This window comes from Chrysemys picta, chromosome 11, assembly GCF_011386835.1.
Source record: "Chrysemys picta bellii isolate R12L10 chromosome 11, ASM1138683v2, whole genome shotgun sequence".
Taxonomy (NCBI): domain Eukaryota; kingdom Metazoa; phylum Chordata; order Testudines; family Emydidae; genus Chrysemys; species Chrysemys picta.
In genome coordinates this window covers 14,112,142-14,132,329 of record NC_088801.1, presented here as the reverse complement: position 1 = coordinate 14,132,329, position 20,188 = coordinate 14,112,142, and the positions used below count along the sequence as shown (strand labels likewise).

General features: G+C 44.5%; 1 protein-coding gene and 1 long non-coding RNA gene across 8 annotated transcripts in view; one reads left to right on the top strand and one right to left on the bottom strand.

The window, feature by feature from the left end:
• The window catches only part of MARCO (macrophage receptor with collagenous structure), a 34,761-nt gene that overhangs the window by 7,660 nt on the left and 6,913 nt on the right, over window positions 1-20,188 (top strand). Inside the window, exons 1-14 of one of the 7 annotated variants that reach the window (XM_065561588.1) lie at window positions 38-217; window positions 665-804; window positions 6,247-6,348; window positions 7,693-7,923; window positions 9,100-9,135; window positions 10,465-10,536; window positions 10,630-10,662; window positions 11,455-11,508; window positions 12,700-12,735; window positions 13,089-13,187; window positions 14,243-14,332; window positions 14,467-14,511; window positions 17,668-17,703; window positions 17,868-17,969. In XM_065561588.1, coding sequence (XP_065417660.1) covers window positions 6,309-6,348; window positions 7,693-7,923; window positions 9,100-9,135; window positions 10,465-10,536; window positions 10,630-10,662; window positions 11,455-11,508; window positions 12,700-12,735; window positions 13,089-13,187; window positions 14,243-14,332; window positions 14,467-14,511; window positions 17,668-17,703; window positions 17,868-17,969 — 874 coding nt within the window. In that variant the 5' untranslated portion in view covers window positions 38-217; window positions 665-804; window positions 6,247-6,308. Of the gene's footprint in view, window positions 1-37; window positions 218-664; window positions 805-4,892; window positions 5,031-6,246; window positions 6,349-7,692; window positions 7,924-9,099; window positions 9,136-10,464; window positions 10,537-10,629; window positions 10,663-11,454; window positions 11,509-12,699; window positions 12,736-13,088; window positions 13,188-14,242; window positions 14,333-14,466; window positions 14,512-17,667; window positions 17,704-17,867; window positions 17,970-20,188 lie in introns of those variants that run through there. The other 6 variants (XM_065561589.1, XM_065561585.1, XM_065561590.1 and 3 more) reach the window with 6 other exon arrangements.
• The window catches only part of LOC135974312 (uncharacterized), a 33,750-nt gene that overhangs the window by 13,091 nt on the left and 471 nt on the right, over window positions 1-20,188 (bottom strand). The gene's annotated exons all lie outside the window — the stretch shown is intronic.

Below are 20,188 nucleotides of genomic sequence, written 5' to 3'. Positions count from 1 at the left end.
CATCTAAGTATCAAATGTGTTTATGCCTCAGTTTCTTAGGGTTTCAGCTGCATTCAGGACAATTCCAGAACAAAGAACAGAAACTGCATCCACAGAGTCCGTAAAGTCGACGATTATTGTCATGATTTGCATTATTCACCATCTGTGTGCTCAGCACTGTTCAGAATATGCCAGAAAATCCAGTCCCTGAGCCAGTGCATATAAGATGTGTAACGGGGTAAGATGGCTCAGATATTTAAGTATGAAGTGTATAGTTATTGACCACACATGTTATCACATGTTCACTGTGATGTTTTTATCTATGAGTGGAGGCACTGATGGCAATAAAGGTTTAGTTGATTTAAGGACTAGAAGATTTGACCCTCCAACTCTCTTTCAAGAGGAAGAGCTGCCCAGAGCTCCTGGGCCTGTTTATTTTCCTTTCCTGCCTGCAGTGGCCCTGAGATACCTTAGAAGTCTGTTTTTTTTCCTCAACTGTAAAATATAGAATTTTCTTAGTGTTTGGTTTTAAATATTCTCCTGTGAGAACTGCAACTCAATCGCCGTAGTTTTGTGTTTAAAAGCCTTCTGGCCAGTAACTAGCCTTTAAACAGAAGTAAAAGCAGTGTTGCCAACTCTCATGATTTTGTCATGAGTCTCTTGAAGATGATCGTTTTCCTTAAAGCCCCAGCTCCTGGAGTCAAGTGGATATATGATGATTTCAGCCTTCATTCTTAAAGAAAAATGAGATTTCTCGTCCTCATGGCTGTGGAGAAAGCTTCAGAATGTGACCCCAGTGCACCTTAAAGGCTCAAAAAGCAGAAGGTAAATAAAAAGAACCCCAAATCTGTTATTTTTACATAATCTTACGATTTTAAAGCCAATCTCATGATTTTTGGTGAGCCTGACTCAGGATTTTTGCACATTTGGGGTTGGCAATACTGTGAAAGTGTCAGTTTCACTCCTGTTTAAGGTCAGTTTCTAGTCTATTATTTGTAGTGAGGTAACGCCTCTAGAGCCCCAGGCAGGTGCAGTATAAACTCATGGGGCCTTGCCCTCGTAGGATGTTTCCAAAGTTAAATGGTCTATTCCAAGCTTGATGAACTGCAAAAAAGTGATAGAAAGTCATCTAGATTTTTCTACAATTGTTTCAATTGTATTCAAGAGTTAGTGACAAAGAATGTACATTAAATGTTTCAACCTAACCAGTGTTCCTTAAGTGACTTGATGCAAGATGAGAACATGTTAGTATTAGAGTTGAGTGGGTCTGATATTTATTAACTCCTCTTTTTTACATAGGAATTAGATACAATTCTCCTGTCAGCTAACTTCTAAGCCATCTACAAAAAAAACCCCTAGAGTTTTCAGGAGCCTAAGGAGCCCTTGGAATAACGGCTAAAGTTGTTCCCCCCTCCCTCCCCACACACACACCAAAATCTGAAATGGCGCGCCTGGCAGGGCCCCGGCTCCAGCCCGTGACTTTCCAGTTCCAGCCCTGGCCACGCTGCTGGCTGAGCCCAGCTGAAAGTCACCTCCCCCTCAGCAGAGTGGGTGAGTGTGGCAAGAGGAGGGGGGCAGGGTGTGGGGGAGTGTCTGTGAAGGTCTGTGGGGGTGGGTGGTACTGGGCTGTAATGGGGTGGAGGATGCTGGGCAGTGGGGGAGGTTGGTGTGTTTTGGGGTGCTAGGCAGTAGGGGGTCTGTGGGGGGGCGCTGGGCAGTGGGGGAGATCTGTGTGTGTCAGGGCACTGGGCAGAGGGGTCTGTGTGGGGCACTGTGTAGTTGTGGGGGGGGCTGTGGGGAAGGGCACTGGGTTGCGGGGGAGGAGGAGATCTGTGTGTGTTGGGGAACTAGGGAGTGTGGAGTTGTGTGGGGGGTTCTGGGCAGTTGTGGTGGTTTCGGGGCACTCTGCATTTGTGGGGAGGTTTGTGGGGGGCACTGGGCATAGCAGGTCTGGGGACTGTTGGTGGGGGAGCTGTGTGGGCCCGCCCCCAACAAGAAGGGCCACGCTGGCAGCACAGGACCAGGTGGACCAATGTGCATCTGGCCATGCCATGCATGCCCCATTGCCCCTGGCTGCCCCGCCCGCCGCTTGCCTCCTCACCTGAGGGTTGGGGCAGGGACTGGTCGGCGCTTATCTGGGGTGGCTAGGGTGACCAGATGTCCCGATTTTATAGGGACAATCCCGATTTTTGGGTCTTTTTCTTATATAGGCTCCTATTACCCCCCCCATCCCCGTCCCGATTTTTCACACTTGCTGTCTGGTCACCCTAGGGGTGGCTCCCAGGAAGAAGCCAGCAGGTCCCTTTGGCTCCTAGGGTCAGGGGCGGCCAGGCGCCAAATATCGTGACAAATTGCGTCCCGACCGTACATCGGTTGGGACGTGGGACAAACAGCTAAATATTGGGACAGTCCTGATTTTATCGGGACGTCTGGTCACCTACTCAGAACACCCCTGTGAGGTAGGGGAGGGCTGTTATCTCCATTTTACAGCTGGGGAACTGATGCACAGAGAGACCAAGGCCCACATCCTCAAATGTATGTAGGCACTGAACTTCCAGTGATTTCAACAGCAACTAGGTGTCTAAATACCCTTGCAGATTTGGGCCTACATGCCTCAGCCATGTACCCCTGATTGAGAACCACTTGACTTATGTTCCCTGAGAGAGCACAGTGTGTGTTCCTCCTCCCTACGGGCTGCAGCAATTCTCAGAGCAAACTGGCTGCTGTCTCTCCATGCTGGCAGGCTTCTGAGAAAGGTAGAGATCAAGTACATGGCATTTTAAAAAAAGGGGGGAAAGCATCATAGTTTCATGCATATCCCACAATTACCATATGCAAAATGTTACCAATAGGTTGATTACTGGGATTCTAGAATAAAGACATCAGTGACCAGGAGTACTGCAAAATCTCATCAGGTAGTTGGGAATCCTATAGGATTCCCAATCTTCTAGTCCTATTTTACAGTTGTTTCTTAATTGTGTGCTTGTGTTTTAAAACATATTGTTAAATAGCTTGTTAGATGATAATGAGTTGTAATGCTCTTGAATAATGGAAGGCGTAAGCATTTGCCATTCATTTGCTTTCAGGATCCACTTTTGTAATGTTGATTCGATGAGACCTGGTGTATTTGAATTTGAAAAATAGGGAGTTTTGTGATTCTCAGCAGACGCAGCCTTTAGCAAATCACTTTCTTATTATGTTTCTCTATCACTGTCATCCCAGTTGCAAGGTTTGATCAGCATTCTCCTTCATCTAAAGATCCGTTTGTGCCCTGTGGCCCTTCTCTTATTGTCATTTCTTATTTAAGTAATTACTTAAACGCCTGATGCTGCTCCCATTAGGCCAAACTTTCACAAAGTAATGTACTAATGCATTAGTCCTAGCAGAGATGATGTGAACTTCCTTGGAGTGGTTTGGGTGAAGTTCAGTAAGTAATCAGAATGCCTCAGCAGTTTCATATTTGCCGATAAGATTTGTCCTTTTGTAGGTAACCAGGAGCCCTGTTTACCTAACTTAGCTCTCAGCACAGATCAACCTAGTCTACACTAAAGAGTTTTACACTGATGCTGCTATCATCAGTTCACCGGTGGGGGCGTGACTGTAAATAAGGCTCTCATGGCCAGACACATTTTTTATCACCATGTTAATTAACCCTCTGTTCCGCATTGTAGAGGGGCGGGGAGAAAAGGAGCAAAGAGCCTGCCCCAATGTATCACAAAGGAAGGAAGTACAGCCTGGAAGGCTACACAAACCCCTCATAAATGCAACTGGGCGGTGGATCTGGAAGGTTGGGAGGGCAGAGCCAGACAGCAAGGGGGAGCTGCCTCCTCCCTTCCAGAGCCTTTCACCACCTCATGTAGCTACACACCACAGTGTAGATGCAGCCTGCTTTTCACTGCAGCGTGTAGCTACATGTACCCTACATGCCGCTGCAAGTGTAGACGAGGGCTAAAAGGACTGTATAAGAGAAATCAGCCCTCCCAGCTTTCTCTACATACTCCTTTTACTTGAAATCCACCTCAGTGATCTTCAGGTCCCCTGCTTTGTTTTAGGGTATGTCTACACTGCAAATAACCCAAGTTAGGAACACACCTTTTAAAATAGCAATGGAGACACAGCAACTCAGCTTTTAACTCAGGTTAGCAGCTTGCGTTCAACCCCAGTCTCCTCTATAGTCTTATATTCAAGAGGCTAACCTTAAAGGAGTTAAAAGGTGAGTTGTGATGTCTTCACTGCTATTTTAACCTGAGTTAGCTAACCCGAGGTAAGAACACCTCTTTTATTTGCAGTGTAGACATACCCTTACACGTTCCTGTTAGTGCCTTCCCCAATCATGCTCATTTTGCGCACTTACTAAATGTCATTTCAGTGCAAGCTACACTATTGTGTTAACACTCAACATTTAGCCTTCTGTCCCTAAGGAACTGATCCTGAAGTCTGTGTTCAACCAAACATCATATTGGCTTCAGTGGGAGTTTTACCTGCATATGGGTTGGCCACTTAGGCTTCAAATGCTACAAAGTGCTAAGCAAATCTGAGTGATGTTGAGCATTCACTATTCTTATTGAATAGTGCATCTGATGAAGTGGGCATTCACCCACGAAAGCTTATTCTCCAATACATCTGTTAGTCTTAAAGGTGCCACAGGACTCTTTGTTGTTTATTCTTATTGAGTTCACCTTGCAGGATCAAACTGCAGGGTCCATCCAGATTGTGTTCTAATATAAGCACAAGGGAGAAGCTAAACATCTTAGTTATAGGATTTTTGAGGAACTGATCAAATTACCACATCAGAAGTATCTTGCAAGTCTAGAAAAATCAAGTTAATCGGAATGCATAGCAGATGACATAAATTCAGCAGATGAAGTAGAAAGTTCCTTATTTCCTCGGTGTCTGTAATCTGACAGGACTCTAGGTTAACTATAAAAAATTCACCATGGAAAATCCAAAGAGTAACAATGAAGATGGAATTTCGAATGATACCAAAATACTCACAATGTCAGACAAGATTAGGTTTGCTTCATCTGGTACCACCACATTTGAACTATATGGTAAAGTACTTTTATTGCTTAATTAAATTGATTTATAAGTATTTAGGCTGTTCTATGAAGAAAATAGCTGATCTATTTGCGTTACATATGCAATGCCTTTTTACTGTGACTTTTGCTCCTAAATGTATCTGAACATTAATCAAGAGATGTATCTGGGACACATCTCTTCCAGCCAAAAATGCTGAGGAGATAGTTTCCAGCAAATACTAATAATTTTTTCTTCTGGTGGTTTTTAAATAATCTAAATACATTTCCATTGTGTAAAATTTCAATGCCTAAAATATTTCAGATATTCAAATCACCAAAAGCTAACCAAAAATGTAAATTTATGAATTGCAGGTGAATATAAAAACACTGTTGCTGACTCAAAACAATTCTATTGTAATATTAATGAAGATGATGCTCCTTTTAATCATTATGACTCAGCATCATACACTTCGCTAAACTCAATTAAGGGCACCTGACATTGGCCACTGTCAGAAGACAGGTTACTGGGCTAGATGGACCTTTGGTTTGACCCACTATGGCCATTCTTATGTTCTAAGTTTGCCTGGACTTACAGCCTGTACAATCCTAGCACTCACTGCATGAAACTCCTGTTTAACTAAGAGTTTGTAAATTGCTCTCAGGATCACATGCTTCTGGATCTTTTAGTGTGTGCAGATGGGGACGGAATAGCTGTTTTGAAGAACAATTCTTCAAAAGTTCGGTGTGGTGTTTTTTAATACTGTAGCTTCTAAAATTAAAGCCCTTTCACAGGACTTCCTCCCCTTTTAGTACCAACCAAGTTCTCCTACTGTAACTCTGTGTACAGTGCCTTCTATTACAGGAATCTTCCTGACCTTATGCTCTTATGTTGTCAGAGCCTTGCCCCACCACAGTGAATGGTTTTTGCAGTGGGGAAAGGCTCTGGCAGGGGGAGGCGGCGGAGAAAGACTCCAGGAGCTCCCCCCTGCCAGACCCTTTTCCTGCTACTTCCCCGGTGCCAGAGCTTTTCACTGTTGCGTGTAACTACACACTGTAGTGTGCACACAGCTTGCTTTTCCCAGCAGCTACATGCCCCTGCAAGTGTAGATAAGGCACGTGTTTCAAGAATGGTACAAATACTTTATTTGCACAGAATTGGCCAAAGAAATGTGTGTGCTGTAAATGAACAGAGGATGTCACAGTGAACACGATTTGAAAGGAAATTTGTCTTGTTTCTGCTGGACTTTAGAACCACAAAGCAAGAAGAAGCCTTCTGCATGCTGTGTTTGGACTGCACTGGCAATCTACTTAATGACGCTAACTCTAGGCCTGGGACTATTGGCGATAAAAGGTAAAACCACAAGCCTTGAAATCCAAAGATGCTTGTAATGATTAGCAACATATCTGCGCCTGATGCTTTTGCAATACGCCATCCTAGAGGGCTGCATGCTTCAATAGGCTGAGCATACAGTACAGACCAGGGGCTCTGTGCATCCCTCCAGTCGCTGCCCCAGCAAGCTCCTGTGTGCCACTCTTCCACCCCTCTATTTCATGGGACTCCATGTTCCCCTCTTCCCCATGCCAGGGGCTCTGTGTGCCCCATCCCCCTCTCCCTCTAGTGTCCCCCATTTTCCCATCATGCCTGGGGCTCTGTGTGCCCCCATACCACTGTTCCTCATTCTCCTCTTCATTCTCCCCTTCCCCACCATGGGAAGGGCTCTGAGTGCCCCCCATTCCATCTCTGCCATATGCCAGGAGGCTCTTTGAGTCTCTCACGTGTCCCTCCTCCATACCATTGTCCCACATTCCAGAGTGCTTTGTGTGTCCCCCGTTCCTCAGTTCCTCCTCCTTCCCACCATTCTCATATCTTTTTTCTTCCTGCCTGGGAGAGTCCTTCTTCGCTCAGCCAGTTAAGATACTGTGATGATCAGTGCATTATAAATAGACAGCCAGGTAGACTATTTAAGCATTACCCAGCTAATATCCAAGAGCAATCCATATCACTCCTATAAACAGTTGTTCTGCCCATCTGTCACTCAGGGCTGGTTCTTAAAGAGGACACACAGAACGAGTGTGTTTACAGGATGGGGAGAGTTTTGTGCACTCTCTCCTCATGCCAGGAAGCTGATCTCAATGTTTCAGGGGGGTAAGGGATGAGTGCCATGAAGAGCAGAGGATAAGTCCGCCTTCCTTCAGTTCCTCAGAGAAACTTTTGGAGGACAGTAGATGATCCCGAGCACTCTAAGAATGAAGGCTCCCTCTATTAGAAACTGTTTTCCCCCCCCCCCCAGATGCACATTTAGATATGTTGCATATCTGGCCACATATCCAGGCATATGTGGCACCTGGATACAATAATGAAGGGCGTACTAAAAATGCCTACATAAATCGATGAGAGCCAATGGCTCTCTCTGCACTAAGTTAGGGGTGTATTGCCCTGCTCAATGTACTCTCATTGAGCTAGCATGAGTATAAACACCAGTGTAGCCAGATTAGCAGCGGAGGCATGGCTGAGCTGTGCCCAGTACATACGCCCCGGTTTCAGGTTACATTCTACCTGTTGTGCAAGAAAGAAGTGTCTGTTTTACAGGAATTCAGGGCTAGTCAATAGAAATTGCCCTGTAGAGCAGGAATTTCCCAGGATGATAGAAGGAGATTGAGAATATTTATTCCCTGATGCCTTCCATTTTCCCAGTGTTTAACATGCAGGAGGAAATACGCAAAATCCAAAGAGAAGACGACTCTCATTTACCAGAGGAACTGGTCATCCCCTTCTACAATGAAACTCTTCCAGAGAGAAGCTTTTACAGAAGGAACACCAAAGATGAAGAAACATTGATCGAAAGCTTAGAAGAGGAAATCGACACCATTAGGGTCAGCAACCACAATTTATTGATGAGGATGAACAATATCACACTGGCTGCAGGTATCTCTCCGCTTCACCTTATCTTTTTGACTGTCATATTTTGTTCATAATCTCAAAGCCTGATAGTGCTGTACAAGAGTCAAAGCCTTCTTTAAATAGAAAATGCACAATTCAGTGGTCCCTATGGGAAACTCCAGTTTCCTTCTCTAAGGTTGAAGGGGTGGGGGGAGATCCTCAGCTCATGTAAATGGTGTAGCTCCATTAACTTGACTCATTATTATGGATGGTCCAGTGGTTAGGGCACTAGCCTTAGGACTTGAGAGACCTGGAGTCAGTTCTCTGCTCTGCTACAGCCTTTCTGTGTGATCTTGGGCAAGTCACTTAGCCTCTGTGTGCGTCAGTTCCCCATGTGTAAAATGAGGATAACAGTCCTGCCCTGCCTCCCAGGAGTGTTGTGAAGATAAATACGTTAACGATTGCAAAGTGCAGGGCTTTGAAATCTACCGAGGAAAAGCACGATATGAGAGAGAGGCACTGCTGTGAAAATATAGTAATACTTAAGGAGCAACCAGGAACAGGGCCCCATTGTATAAACACAGAGTAGTAGACAGTGGCTGCCACAAAAAATGAATGCAGTTATGATGATCTGTACCAGCTGAGGATCTGGCTCTAAGAACATAAGAACGGCCATACTGGGTCAGACCAAAGGTCCATCTAGCCCAGTATCCTGTCTACCGACAGTGGCCAATGCCAGGTGCCCCAGAGGGAATGAACCTAACAGGTAGCTATCAAGTGATCTCTCTCCTGCCATCCATCTCCATCCTTTGACAAACAGAGGCTAGGGCCACCATTCTTTACCCATCCTGGCTAATAGCCATTAATGGCCTTAACCTCCATGAATTTATCCAGAGAATAAGAAGAATTGGATAAGATTATGCATAGGGTGGAAGTATGGAGCCCAGGCTGGCGCATCCTTTTGTGGTCCCACTTCGTTGCAGCTAGATTCTATTTCCTGTGCTGGAATGGGCGTGGGCTGCCTGTACCCAGCCCCTCCCCCCCCCTACCCCCAGCACACCCACATAATGTTGCTCAGACTTTTTTCAGGCCTCTCTAGGACTTCTAGTCTTCCTGCAGGGAGGGTGACGTTTTCAACTCAGAGCTAAATTTGTTAACGTACTGTTTAATCAACGATTGAGTGCTGACAGTTTAAAAATGCACATCAAATATCCATTTCAGGGCAACTTGGAATCAAAGGAGAACCTGGTCCTCCAGGTAAGTAAATATTTGAGCAATGAACAGCTTCCCCTCTCTCTCATTCCTTCTCCCTTCCCCTGCTCTGTACAGAATCGGAAGTTAGATTTTGGAGCCCTATTCAATAAGTCATTTGGGCCCCACTCCTGCAAAGATGTAATTACCCTGCATAATTTTACGCACGTGAATGGTCCCATTGAAGTCAAGCTCCTCCCACACCCCCTCGTATGGCCTGCTGGGAGTCTGGCTTGGGTGCAGAGCGTAGTCCCTGTTCTCTGGATACTCCCCATTCTGAGCAAGTGGGTGAGGAGAAGCTGGGAGCTAGTAGAATCTCAACTCTGTCTCCCCTCCCTGCTGCTGTTCACTAGCCAGGGTAACTGGGCAGACATGATGGGAGAAGTAAGTTGTATTTTATCAAGAGCTTTATCAGTAACTTACTCATCCTCTCCTCCCTTCTTGAATCTGGATGGGACCAGGGGAGGAACTGATGGGAACCGGGTGGGAGCCACCGCTGCAGAGTAATTTCACAGCACCTTTTACTCAGGGTTGAGCCTACAGGCTCCATCTAGTCCACAACGAGTAATACAACAGGCCAGTTTTCCTATGTGATTAAGGTGTGATCCTACAAAGTGCTGAGCAGCTCCCACATGGCACTAGGGGCCTCAGCCTTTCATAGGATTGCACCCCACATTCTGGCACTTGTTCTTGCAGTAGACAAGCTGAATAAGGTCCTCATGCATTTCCCATTGAAGACAATGGAAATACATCTATTGACTTCAGTGGGAGCTGGATTGGGCCCACTGACTTGAGGGGGCGGGGTTTGCACATGCTCCTAAAATTCCCCAGATGTGAAGATTACTTCTCCTAGATGAATTCACATGGCGTTTTAAGAGAGACCCTGCTTCCCTTTTCTAACACTGACTGTCTGTTCCTCAATCTCCCCAAGACTTATACTTCAAACTGGTGTCTAACTAGTGCCTATATTTGCAACCTTTTTTCTTAGCCAAGTTATCTCTGCCTGCCTGAAATGAAGGCTTTATTCTGTTCAACTCAGGTGCCAAGGGGGAGAAAGGAAGTCAAGGTGAAAAGGATTTCAAGTTTTCAAGTGCTTACTCCTCCTGTTGGCTACATGCTGAAATATACACAAGGCCAGATTCTCATTGGATGTAAATTAGCATAATTCAATTGCACTCAATGGAGCTATGTCAAATTACACCCAGCTGAGGCTCTGGTCCTAGTTATGGTCAAATCCTGGTCCCATTACAATCAATGGAAATGTTGTTGTTCAATTCAGTGAGTCACCGCCTTTAATTTACACTTGTTCATTATGCTGTCAAATCCATCTTCTAGGAGGAAAAGGTGAGAAGGGAGACATGGGTCCCCGAGGACCAGCTGGAAGCAAAGGAGAACCGGGGTCAAAGGGTAAGCAAATAACATAAAACTCAGAGGGGTGGGGACATATGTAACAATGTAGACAAGCAGAGGAGAACAAAAGTGGATGTATTTGTATTTTAGGTATTGGATTTCCTGGGGAGAAAGGAGAGAAGGGTAAGTTGTGGAAATGAACCCTCCCTTGCATCATCAGAACAAATAGAAATAAAAACACCCTGATTCTCAGACTTCCCGTTGGCACTTTGATTTTGGTGCCTAAATATGGATTGAGATACCCAAAGTTCAGCACTTCGGATGTGAACATTTTGGCCACTGTTTTTAAACCTGAAATGGTTTTTAAGCACATGCTTCCCACTGCAAACTCTGAGAATGTGAATGTATCCAGTGGGGCCCCCGGAAAAATGGGCACCCTGCGCACCTGTTCCGCCCGCTCAGCGCTCCTGCCAGGGAGTGGGGGAAGCCCCCGCACCCTAACCCTGCTCCCTGGCAGGAGCACGGGGGGATGATGGGGGAGAGGCCACTTGCTCTGGCCCAGGGCCCCACAAAACTGTAATCCACCTCTGAATACATCCCGCGCATTGTCCTTTATAACGCTTCTGATATTCCCTGCATTTCACCCCATTCACTTGTAGAAAACAAATAGGAAGGTGTGACGAACTTCTGTAGCTGCAGGTTTTGTGTGTGTTTTTCGGTTAGTTTACTGGTTTGGGAGCTGTGGTTTCAGTCTTCACAAAAGAATCCATGTTAATTTTTTGCCAATTCAATTTCAAGGTAATCCTGGAGAAAAGGGTGCTGGAGGTCTTTCTGGCCCTGGGGGTGCTCAGAAAGGGGAGAAAGGTTCATCTGGAAAGGATGGAACTCCAGATACTGAGTTACTAACCTTTACAGCCACTGTACAAACGTTATCCTACATAATGCTCAAGCCACATATTTCCTTTGATATTTTAGGGATACCTGGAGGAGTAGGAGCTCCAGGTGCCAAGGGAGACAAGGGAGAAGCAGGTAAGAAAGGATTAGTAGCAGCACCTCCTAAAAAGTAAACGAAGAGCTAAGCAAAGAACTGAATACACAAAGTTTGGTAAAACCAGGACAAGCAGCAGCAATCTAAGTGATTTACATGGTGTTTTATGGGTCATAAGTCATAACTGGAGGGTAACTTAACTTTCTGTCTCAGAGATGACAGTCCTACTGATAGAGCCACACTGATACAACATAATTTGATCAGCCACTGCTCTATAAGATGCACACTAAAATTTGTATGTTGTAATCAACGTACGATCCAGTTGTCCTGTGTGTCCTGTTCCTGGAGACCCAGTCTTCAGACCAGATTCTGGTCTCATTTATACTAGGATAAATTGGGAGTAACTCCACTAAAGTGTATGGATTTATTCCCAATTTTTCACTAGTGTAAATGAAATCGGAATGTGGCCTTTCATTAGGACTAAATCCTGGAGCTATTGCACAGCCCAAATGGTACATGCTGGGGAAGGAATTATCCCGCAGGCTGTGCTTTGCACTCACAACATTTGTAGTCCCGTGGTCGCTGCCCTGGTCCTCCATTTAGGACCATGGCAAACCATGGATTGACCAGGTTCTCCCTCATCCCTCCGTTCTCCCCAAGGCTCCTCGCTGGGGAGCAGAATGCTCATGCACATCAGATGTTTCTGAATGCAGGGAGACTGCTACCCCCCGGCTTGGGGACCCCAAGCCTTTCTGCACTGGTACCGCACCAGTCTCACTAGGTAAGGGCCCCCACAGCCAGTCAGGCAGCAAGTCCGCTCTGCTGCTCCCCCATCTCATCCATCCGTGGTGCTTGTCTACGTTTATGCCAAACAAGCATTTTAAACATCAAGCATCCGCGTCTTCCTTGCTGTGCAGCATGATTTACAACAATGAAGTACAACTTCAGGCCAAATCCTGCAGTTCGCTGCCTATACATTTCAGTGCCTTTTCAGGGAAAAATTCCCACTGACCTCGGTCTTTGAGCCAGGATAGCAAGATTTGGCTCATAGATAGTTGGACCAGTTTCACAGCTAGTGTAAATCAGCATGGCTCCATTTACGTCAGTGGAGTGACTGTATCCATTTACACCCGCTGAGAACCTGGCCCAATACCGGTGGATTGCATAGGCTCAAAAATATCTGCCTTTCATGTCCATTCATCATTATTATTATGTACGTATTGGGATTTCAGGAATAGAAGGACCAAAGGGGACAAGAGGAGTCCAAGGTAATGCATTTCCTTCATTGTGTTGCTACTATGGATTTTGCTCTTGGTCACACCTGTGTAAATCAGGAATAACTCCATTGAAGTTAGCAGAAATAAACCCAAGTAAAACCAGTGAATGAGAATAGAATCCAGCGGCCAGTACTGAATTTACACAGAGAGGCCCAAATTTGGCCCTCAGTGACAGATATCTATTTCAAAATTAACTGCATTGGCATCTTCGGAGTCACTCTGGATCTACAACAAGAGCAGAATTTGACTCTTATATTGGTATTGCATTTTGTAGTGTGTGTAATGGGTCTGTCATAGGATGGTCAAAGCAACAAAGCAATAGAAGTTTGGTATTTTTCATCCAGGTTTTAGAGGACTACCGGGTGAAGATGGAAGTGAAGGGGACAGGGGCCTTGCTGGTCCAAAAGGTGAACCAGGAATGAAAGGGGATAGGGGGCCTACAGGTAAGACAATTTGCTTATTTTTACCTATGCAATTTTAATAATTTCACATGCCTTCCTAGTTCAGTCTTTTCCATTTACAGTGTAAAATGTATTATTACTCTGTGAGTTGTTTCCACAAAGATTCAGATATCTCTGACCATGGGGTTACCAGTCTATAAAGGGATTGGATGGATGAAGGTTATTTGCCTTATTTGTGGGGTGCCATTTTGTTTCTTGCTATGCCAGTGCACCAACGAGGGTGGTCCTCCAGAAATGCTGACTCATTACTCTGAGTTTTTATATTCTCTTTTGGGGATATATATGTGTAATGAAAGAAGCAGGTATTAAATTATCAGCACATCCCTGATTATAACAGTGGTGTTTACAGAAGGATTTATATGGTATAAACGAATACAATTCAATTTAAATGCACAATCATGTGCAGGTTTGGTTGGTTAGAGTGATAGAAAAGCCTGCCTCTGAGTGGTTTAAACCCCATATAAGCTAGAGTTTTGTGTAAGTTAAACAGAAGAATTAGGCAGTGTTTCTCACCTGTGTAACTTGCATTACATTGGTATTCATCAGCCACGTCTGAGATGTGGACAGGGAGAATGAGCCGAAAACAGGGTGGAGAGTGGAAACCAGTGGAAGTGATACATATGAGCGGAGAATGATGATTATACACAAAACATTTGGAAATGTAGCATTGCTGCTCAGCTGGTGCAAATCAGTAGGGTTCTATTTATTTAACAGAATTCCACTGATTTGCACCAGCTGAGGGTCTGGCTCAGAAATGGCAAAACGGATCTTAAACAATTCAAGGAATCTCGGGAAAATGCTGGAACAGAACAGGGAAGGAGGGGATTGCAATCACTTCCGAAATATTTTGTTGCATTCTTTTGTATTATTTTGTTGCATTCTTTTGTCATAAGTATCTTGATTACCAACTGGAAATGTCAGATCTAGAAAGGCAGACCCAGGCCCAGATGCTGTTGCTGTTAGAGCCGATGGGAGAGAGAGAGACAGATTTGACTCCAACCCTTTGATTCACACACATTCATTGTATTGTTAAATAGGTCTTCAAGGAAGTAAAGGTGAAGTGGGTAAGAAGGGAGAGATGGGCCCCAAAGGATCAATTGGTGTTCCTGGAAACAAGGGAGATGCAGGTTAGTCAGGTTAAATGGTAAGTTAATAAGGCAGAAAGCCAAATCTGGCAGGGGGCTGGTGGAGGAAAGGGGAGATGCCATGTTTAATGATTTGTACAAATATCACTAATGCTAATACCAATATTGTATTGTAGGTAGAGTGGGTGCACCAGGGCTTCCAGGACAGAAAGGAGAGGCAGGTAAGCCAGTCAAAAAGAAAAGTTGGTATGACACTTAAAGGTGCATTTCATTAAAAAAGGGCAGGTCCACAGCTGGTGTAAATCGGCTCTAACTTAATCGAGGTCAATTAACAGCCGTAGTGGATTGGCCCTGAAAGTCTAATTTAAAAGAAACTCAAACCCACCATCATTGTAACTGAGAAATGTCCATTTGTCCCAATTACCAAGGAAGAGTCTTATAAACACATCGGCCCTCCCTCCAATCCCACAGCAAGCTACAGATTCAAGGCCTGTTGTCTCACATACACCACTGGACTTGAAGAGTAATTCCACTGAACTCAGTCGAGTTACACGGGTGTAAAACTGCTGTAAATGGGTGTAAGTGAAAGGAGAAGTAGGATCTTTTGTTCTATATTTTTCATAGATTTTTAAAGTCAGGAGAGCCCATTACGACCATCTTTTCTGACCTCCTGCATATCATAGGCAATCACAGTCCAGGGCAACTGCACCTCTGTCTCCCCTCGATGGTTCAGCAAAGGCATCCACTCTCCGGCTTCCAGTTCCCCAGGCATTGCCTTTCTGGGTGGAGACCATCTGACTCGGGTATTCCCAGGCTGCATACTTCCTTGCCTTCACTGTGTATTTCCCAGCACAGATAGATTGACCAAGGCCACCTGCTTGCTTTTTCTTCAGAGACTGATAACAGAATGATTGTTGATAGTTATAAGTTACCACACAGCACTTTATTCTTAAGGGATAACGCATTGCAGAGAAAACACATTAAAACATAAAAGAACCAACGTGCATGCTAATAAATTTAACAGAATTAACCCCAACCCTAACATGGATTCTGCAGGGCCAGTCCTTCCAACCCTACCCGAAAGATTGGGGCCTACTGTGGATTAGGGTCCGTCCATTTGCTGGATCAGGAAAAAGGCCATGCGCCAGTTTAAAACTAGGCTATTTATTCAAAAATCCTTCCTTTGTTGGTCAGTCCCTGGAGAATCTAGGTTGAATTAGTATATGTATCTCTCCCGGGGGGGTAGGGGGGGGGTTTCTTTACAACCTGAGTGAATTTGTGTAATTACCCCCAGCTGTATGAAAATACATACAATTCCACAATAACACATGCACCATTGCATTTTTAATACAAGGAATTCAAATATTTTAAAACTAATTCAATAAGGTTTAACTTCATTCAATAAAATTCATTTACGATATTGCAGGAAATTGTCAGTCTGTTACACGGGTCCCAGAATTTCACCCAGTAAGTCCCTTTCTAATCCTCTAAGGCCTGGTTCGCCATTGTATTACTCCACTTTCACACCAGTTTCACTCCACTGAGGCAACACCAGTGTCAAACTGGAATAATGCAGTGGTGAATCAGGCCCCTTTTGTCTAATTCTAAATTCATATGGTGTCTCCCCTGCTTCATGGCCTGACTCATCATGGCATTTAGATATGTAGATACTGATACTGAGTATCCTGCTAGCAACAGTTTCACACTGTAGTAACTCCATGGAGTTGTTCCTGATTTAGCTCAGTGTAAATGAAAGGCAAATCTGTCCCATAGTACCCTGGAAAAATTGCAACACAGGTAAATGCTTTCTGTCTATGAACATTTCCCCTGCAGGTGCATATGGATGGAGTGTTCTTTACCCCTATGGAAAAGTCCTCGTAGATGCTGCTATCCTTTCTCTGGGCTTTGTGAACTATCCTGCAGAATTATATCCCTTCTCTAAAATTCTATGGGATGACTTAGAAAGTCTATAGAAAAGATCTTCTTTTCTGTTAACATCTATAGATTTTGAGCAATTTATATAGAATCCTATTAAATTTCCATAGAGTCCTAATTTATTTGTGTGTGAGTTTACAGGGCCATATTCTCCTTTTGGCTCTATACACATCACTCCCATTGAAGTCAATGTGACCCATGTGTGTGCATCCCAGGGCAGAATTTGACCTAAATTTTGGAAAGTGCTTTGGGATCCTTCAGACTGAAATGCTGTATGGACCTGATTCTCCACTGCCTTTCACTTTGTATGTTCATTTCCACTCTGCAAAGTTGGTTATAAAATGATACCACTAGTGAAAGCGAGTGGAGGATTCCAACGTGGAAGCAGTTTACACCCACTTTGCTCTCACTCTGCACAGGAATAGATGACTACACAAGGTGTGGGGCAGTAGAGGATCAGCCCCTGGAGAAATGTTATGTTACTTTGGTTCCTTTATCCTTTATAGTTCTTTGTACTTCACTTTTGTTGTTGTTCAACTTTAAGGTCTAAATGGAGAAGTTGGTGCCCGGGGACTTCCTGGTTTAAATGGCATGCCTAGTCAGAGAGGGGAGAAGGGCACATAGCTACCAGCATTTTTAATTTAGTAAAATAATATCCTGCTAGGTATTTTTTATCCATGCACCCTTTTTTTTATTAAAAAAAAAAAAAGTCAGGAATCCCAGGAAAGAGGGGACCTAAAGGTGAAAAGGGACAGAGTGGAGTAGCAGGTAAAGGAAAACAAGACAAGTTCAGCATCAGCAACGCAAGTTATTCGAATAGGGGGATGCACGGGAATGAATGACCAGCTCAAGCCAGGAGGCAGTATGCTCAATCCCATGCATGACGGACTCATGGAGTATGGACCTACAAGTGTGGACATTTGTTAGTCTCTAAGGTTCCAAAATTTGTTAGTCTCTAAGGTGCCACAAGTACTCCTGTTCTTTTTTTAGTAGTGGACATGGAGCTCTGCCAGGCTGCCATGGCAGGATACTTATGTAGCTGTGCCAAGGGTCCATAGAGGCACCTTTTGATATAACTTAAAAACATAAAGTGCAGCAGGTTAAGATAACCCATTCCAATTTCCTTTTGTTGACATTAATGGAGCTACTGTGACTTACCCCAGCTGTGTATCTGGCACATAGGGTCAATTTAGGTATGTTAGCAGTGAAAGGTCCACTTATCCTCTAAGACTTGGATCTGAAAACCCAATCTTCCTAGGTTAATAAGTTCTTATTTTAATATATTGCACGTGCCTTATCCACTTCATTAACCATTAGCTGGAGAACCAACGTGCCTTCCCATCTGCATTAATTGAAAAGTTGACTATAAATGTAAGCTTGAGGAAGCTTAAAAGTGTGAAAATATCTATTTGACTTATTTATTTTGGTTTTGATGACTTTAGGCATTCCAGGACCAAAGGGAGAACAGGGAAATTCAGGTAAAGCACTTGCTGTATTAAATTATGCAAATAGATGATTACACAATCGGGTACTTTACATGGAATGTTTCACTGACTTTTGAAGGTGATTGCATGTAATACGTGTCATGCTCTTTTCTTCAGAAATTGACAAAGGCATCAGCTCTCTGATATTTTCCACCTAGGGTTTAGAGGCCAACATGGTGAAAGTAGTAGGCATTTTGGCATTCAAGGTCCAAAAGGTGAACCAGGAATGAAAGGATCCAAAGGAGACATGGGACCTAGAGGTAAGACTATCTATCAAGGTTTCTGATGATTAGCTGGTATGTTTTGCATTGTGTGTGTATTATAAAGTTGCAGTAGTTGTTCCATGGTTAAGCTTGCTGCTAGCTTTCCATTATAAACCTGATTTTCAACCCCACTACCAAGTTCCCACACAAAGAAACCAATCTTCCTGAAATTTTGGATGCTACCTCATAGTATCATCTTTCTGGAAACTTTGGTAAAAATTATGCAAAGGGTTTTAAAGTCATGAGGTCAGATTCTCTGGTCCAGCCACCTTTGTCCCCCTGGTTGCCAGTGCAGTTAATTTCTGTTCCCTTGTATCATTTCAGCAGAGACACCTTGCAATGCACCTCTCCTCTGTAACTTATATGAAATTAAGAATTCAACAATATCTATTTGTCTGCATGCAACAAGGAGTGAACATAAAGGGATGCAATTGTAATAAGGAAAGGAAAAGATTGACTGACTGGAAGAAACATTTCAAAAGTGCTTAGTAAAGTTAGGTGTCATCATGAGACTGGCCCATAGACACCCATAACTTGGAGGACCAGCAATTGTACCAGCATTGCAGTGGTAGTATTTTGGCAATAATGCCCAGTTCTTGAACAATTCCTATGTGACTCTGTATGAGAGACAAACACATTTTCTTTTAATGTCACTCATCTATGTCATCTTGTTTCATAAATTTGCCTTTTGGACAAGTGCATTTCAGTGCAGCGATGACAGGGGAAATTTCATTCACTGCTTGCATCTGAGTTGAGATATTTCTTTTGGATGCTACATTAAAAGGCACTGATGCAGCATGGGATTCTGTGCCAAATGTCTGTCTTTCTTTGTTTCCTTCTTTCTTTCTAGATTCTAACTGGCCCCTGCAACATAAGGGGATGTGACCCCCTGCTTACCTTTCTCAGATCATAACTCTGTATACAGGGGAGGAGGGAGGAAGCAATGGGCAGGGAGGGTAGGTGGGCAGGTAATGAGTGGAGATCAGGGACTTGATAGGGCCCTGGTTCCAAACCCCAGGCAGCCAGCAGAGCTGGCCCAAAAAAGGGGGAAACCCTGCACCCTGTGAAGTAAATTACTCCCACAACCCAAGGAGCAAAGGGGAAGCCTGAGGAGGAGAGTCAGTTCCTCCCTGGGCTGTTTCTGAGGTAGTCCAGCTACACTATTACTTTACACAGGGCAAGATGTAAAGGCTCAGTCCAGCCCTTATTTATTCTGGTGGTTCCAGCACCAGTGCAGCTACTAATGTTGGAGCCTTCTTTTTATCAATAACTCACGCTTTGCACAGGACTGAAGTAATATTTTCCTCCTTGTGTGAAGCTCCGAGGTCCCCCGTTGCCCAAAAGTGGCCGAGACAGCAGCTTACGTGGCCCAGAAGTAACAACACAGACAGGGTCGGCTCTAGGTTTTTTGCCGCCCCAAGCAAAAAAAATTTTGTCTGCCCCCCGTCCCAGCCCTGGGCTCCTCACCAGACCCCCCTGCTGCCCCAGCCCTGTGCTCTCTCCCCACCCCACCCCCACCTGCACCCTCCTGCTGCCCCAGCCCTGGGTCACTGGTAACTCGCTCCCAGGGCGGGTCATTCAGCAGGAATTTTAGATGTGCACAGAACACAGACAGGATTGGTTCCCATATGGTTACAGAACTGCAGTAAAGTGGGACAATTTTCAGCTTGTGTGATTGAAGGATATCTGGATGCATATTATAAGACTGTCCTACATAAATGAAGAAAAGTTGAGGTGCCTTTATTATTCTTTTGTTCCTCTCTTTCTTTCTATGGCGAATTTGCCAATGCAATATCACTGTCTTCCTTTTACACAAACAAACAAACAAAAAAGGCAATGGCTGTTGAAAATAGCAATTCCAGTCCTTATAACCACTGGGAAGCATTTCTTGCTCAATTTTATCCTACTTTTTCTACAGCAAGTTACAGTGGATCAGTATATTTGATTTGGGAGAAATGAAGTAACAGCTGCCCAAACTGAGCTTGAGCACTCCTGAATTTCCAGGTGTTCAAACCTGGAAGGCAGGTGCTGGGGGGGGGGGGGGGGCTGTGGCTCTGCGGGGGAGCACGGCAGCATGTATGCAGCAGTGTGTCTGGCGCTGTGTGGAGCCAGACACGCTGGTCTGAGTGGCACGGTAAGGGGCCTGGGAGATTGGATGGGGCGGAGGTTCGGGGGGGCAGTCAGGGGCAGGGAGAAGGGAGGGTTAAATGGGTCAG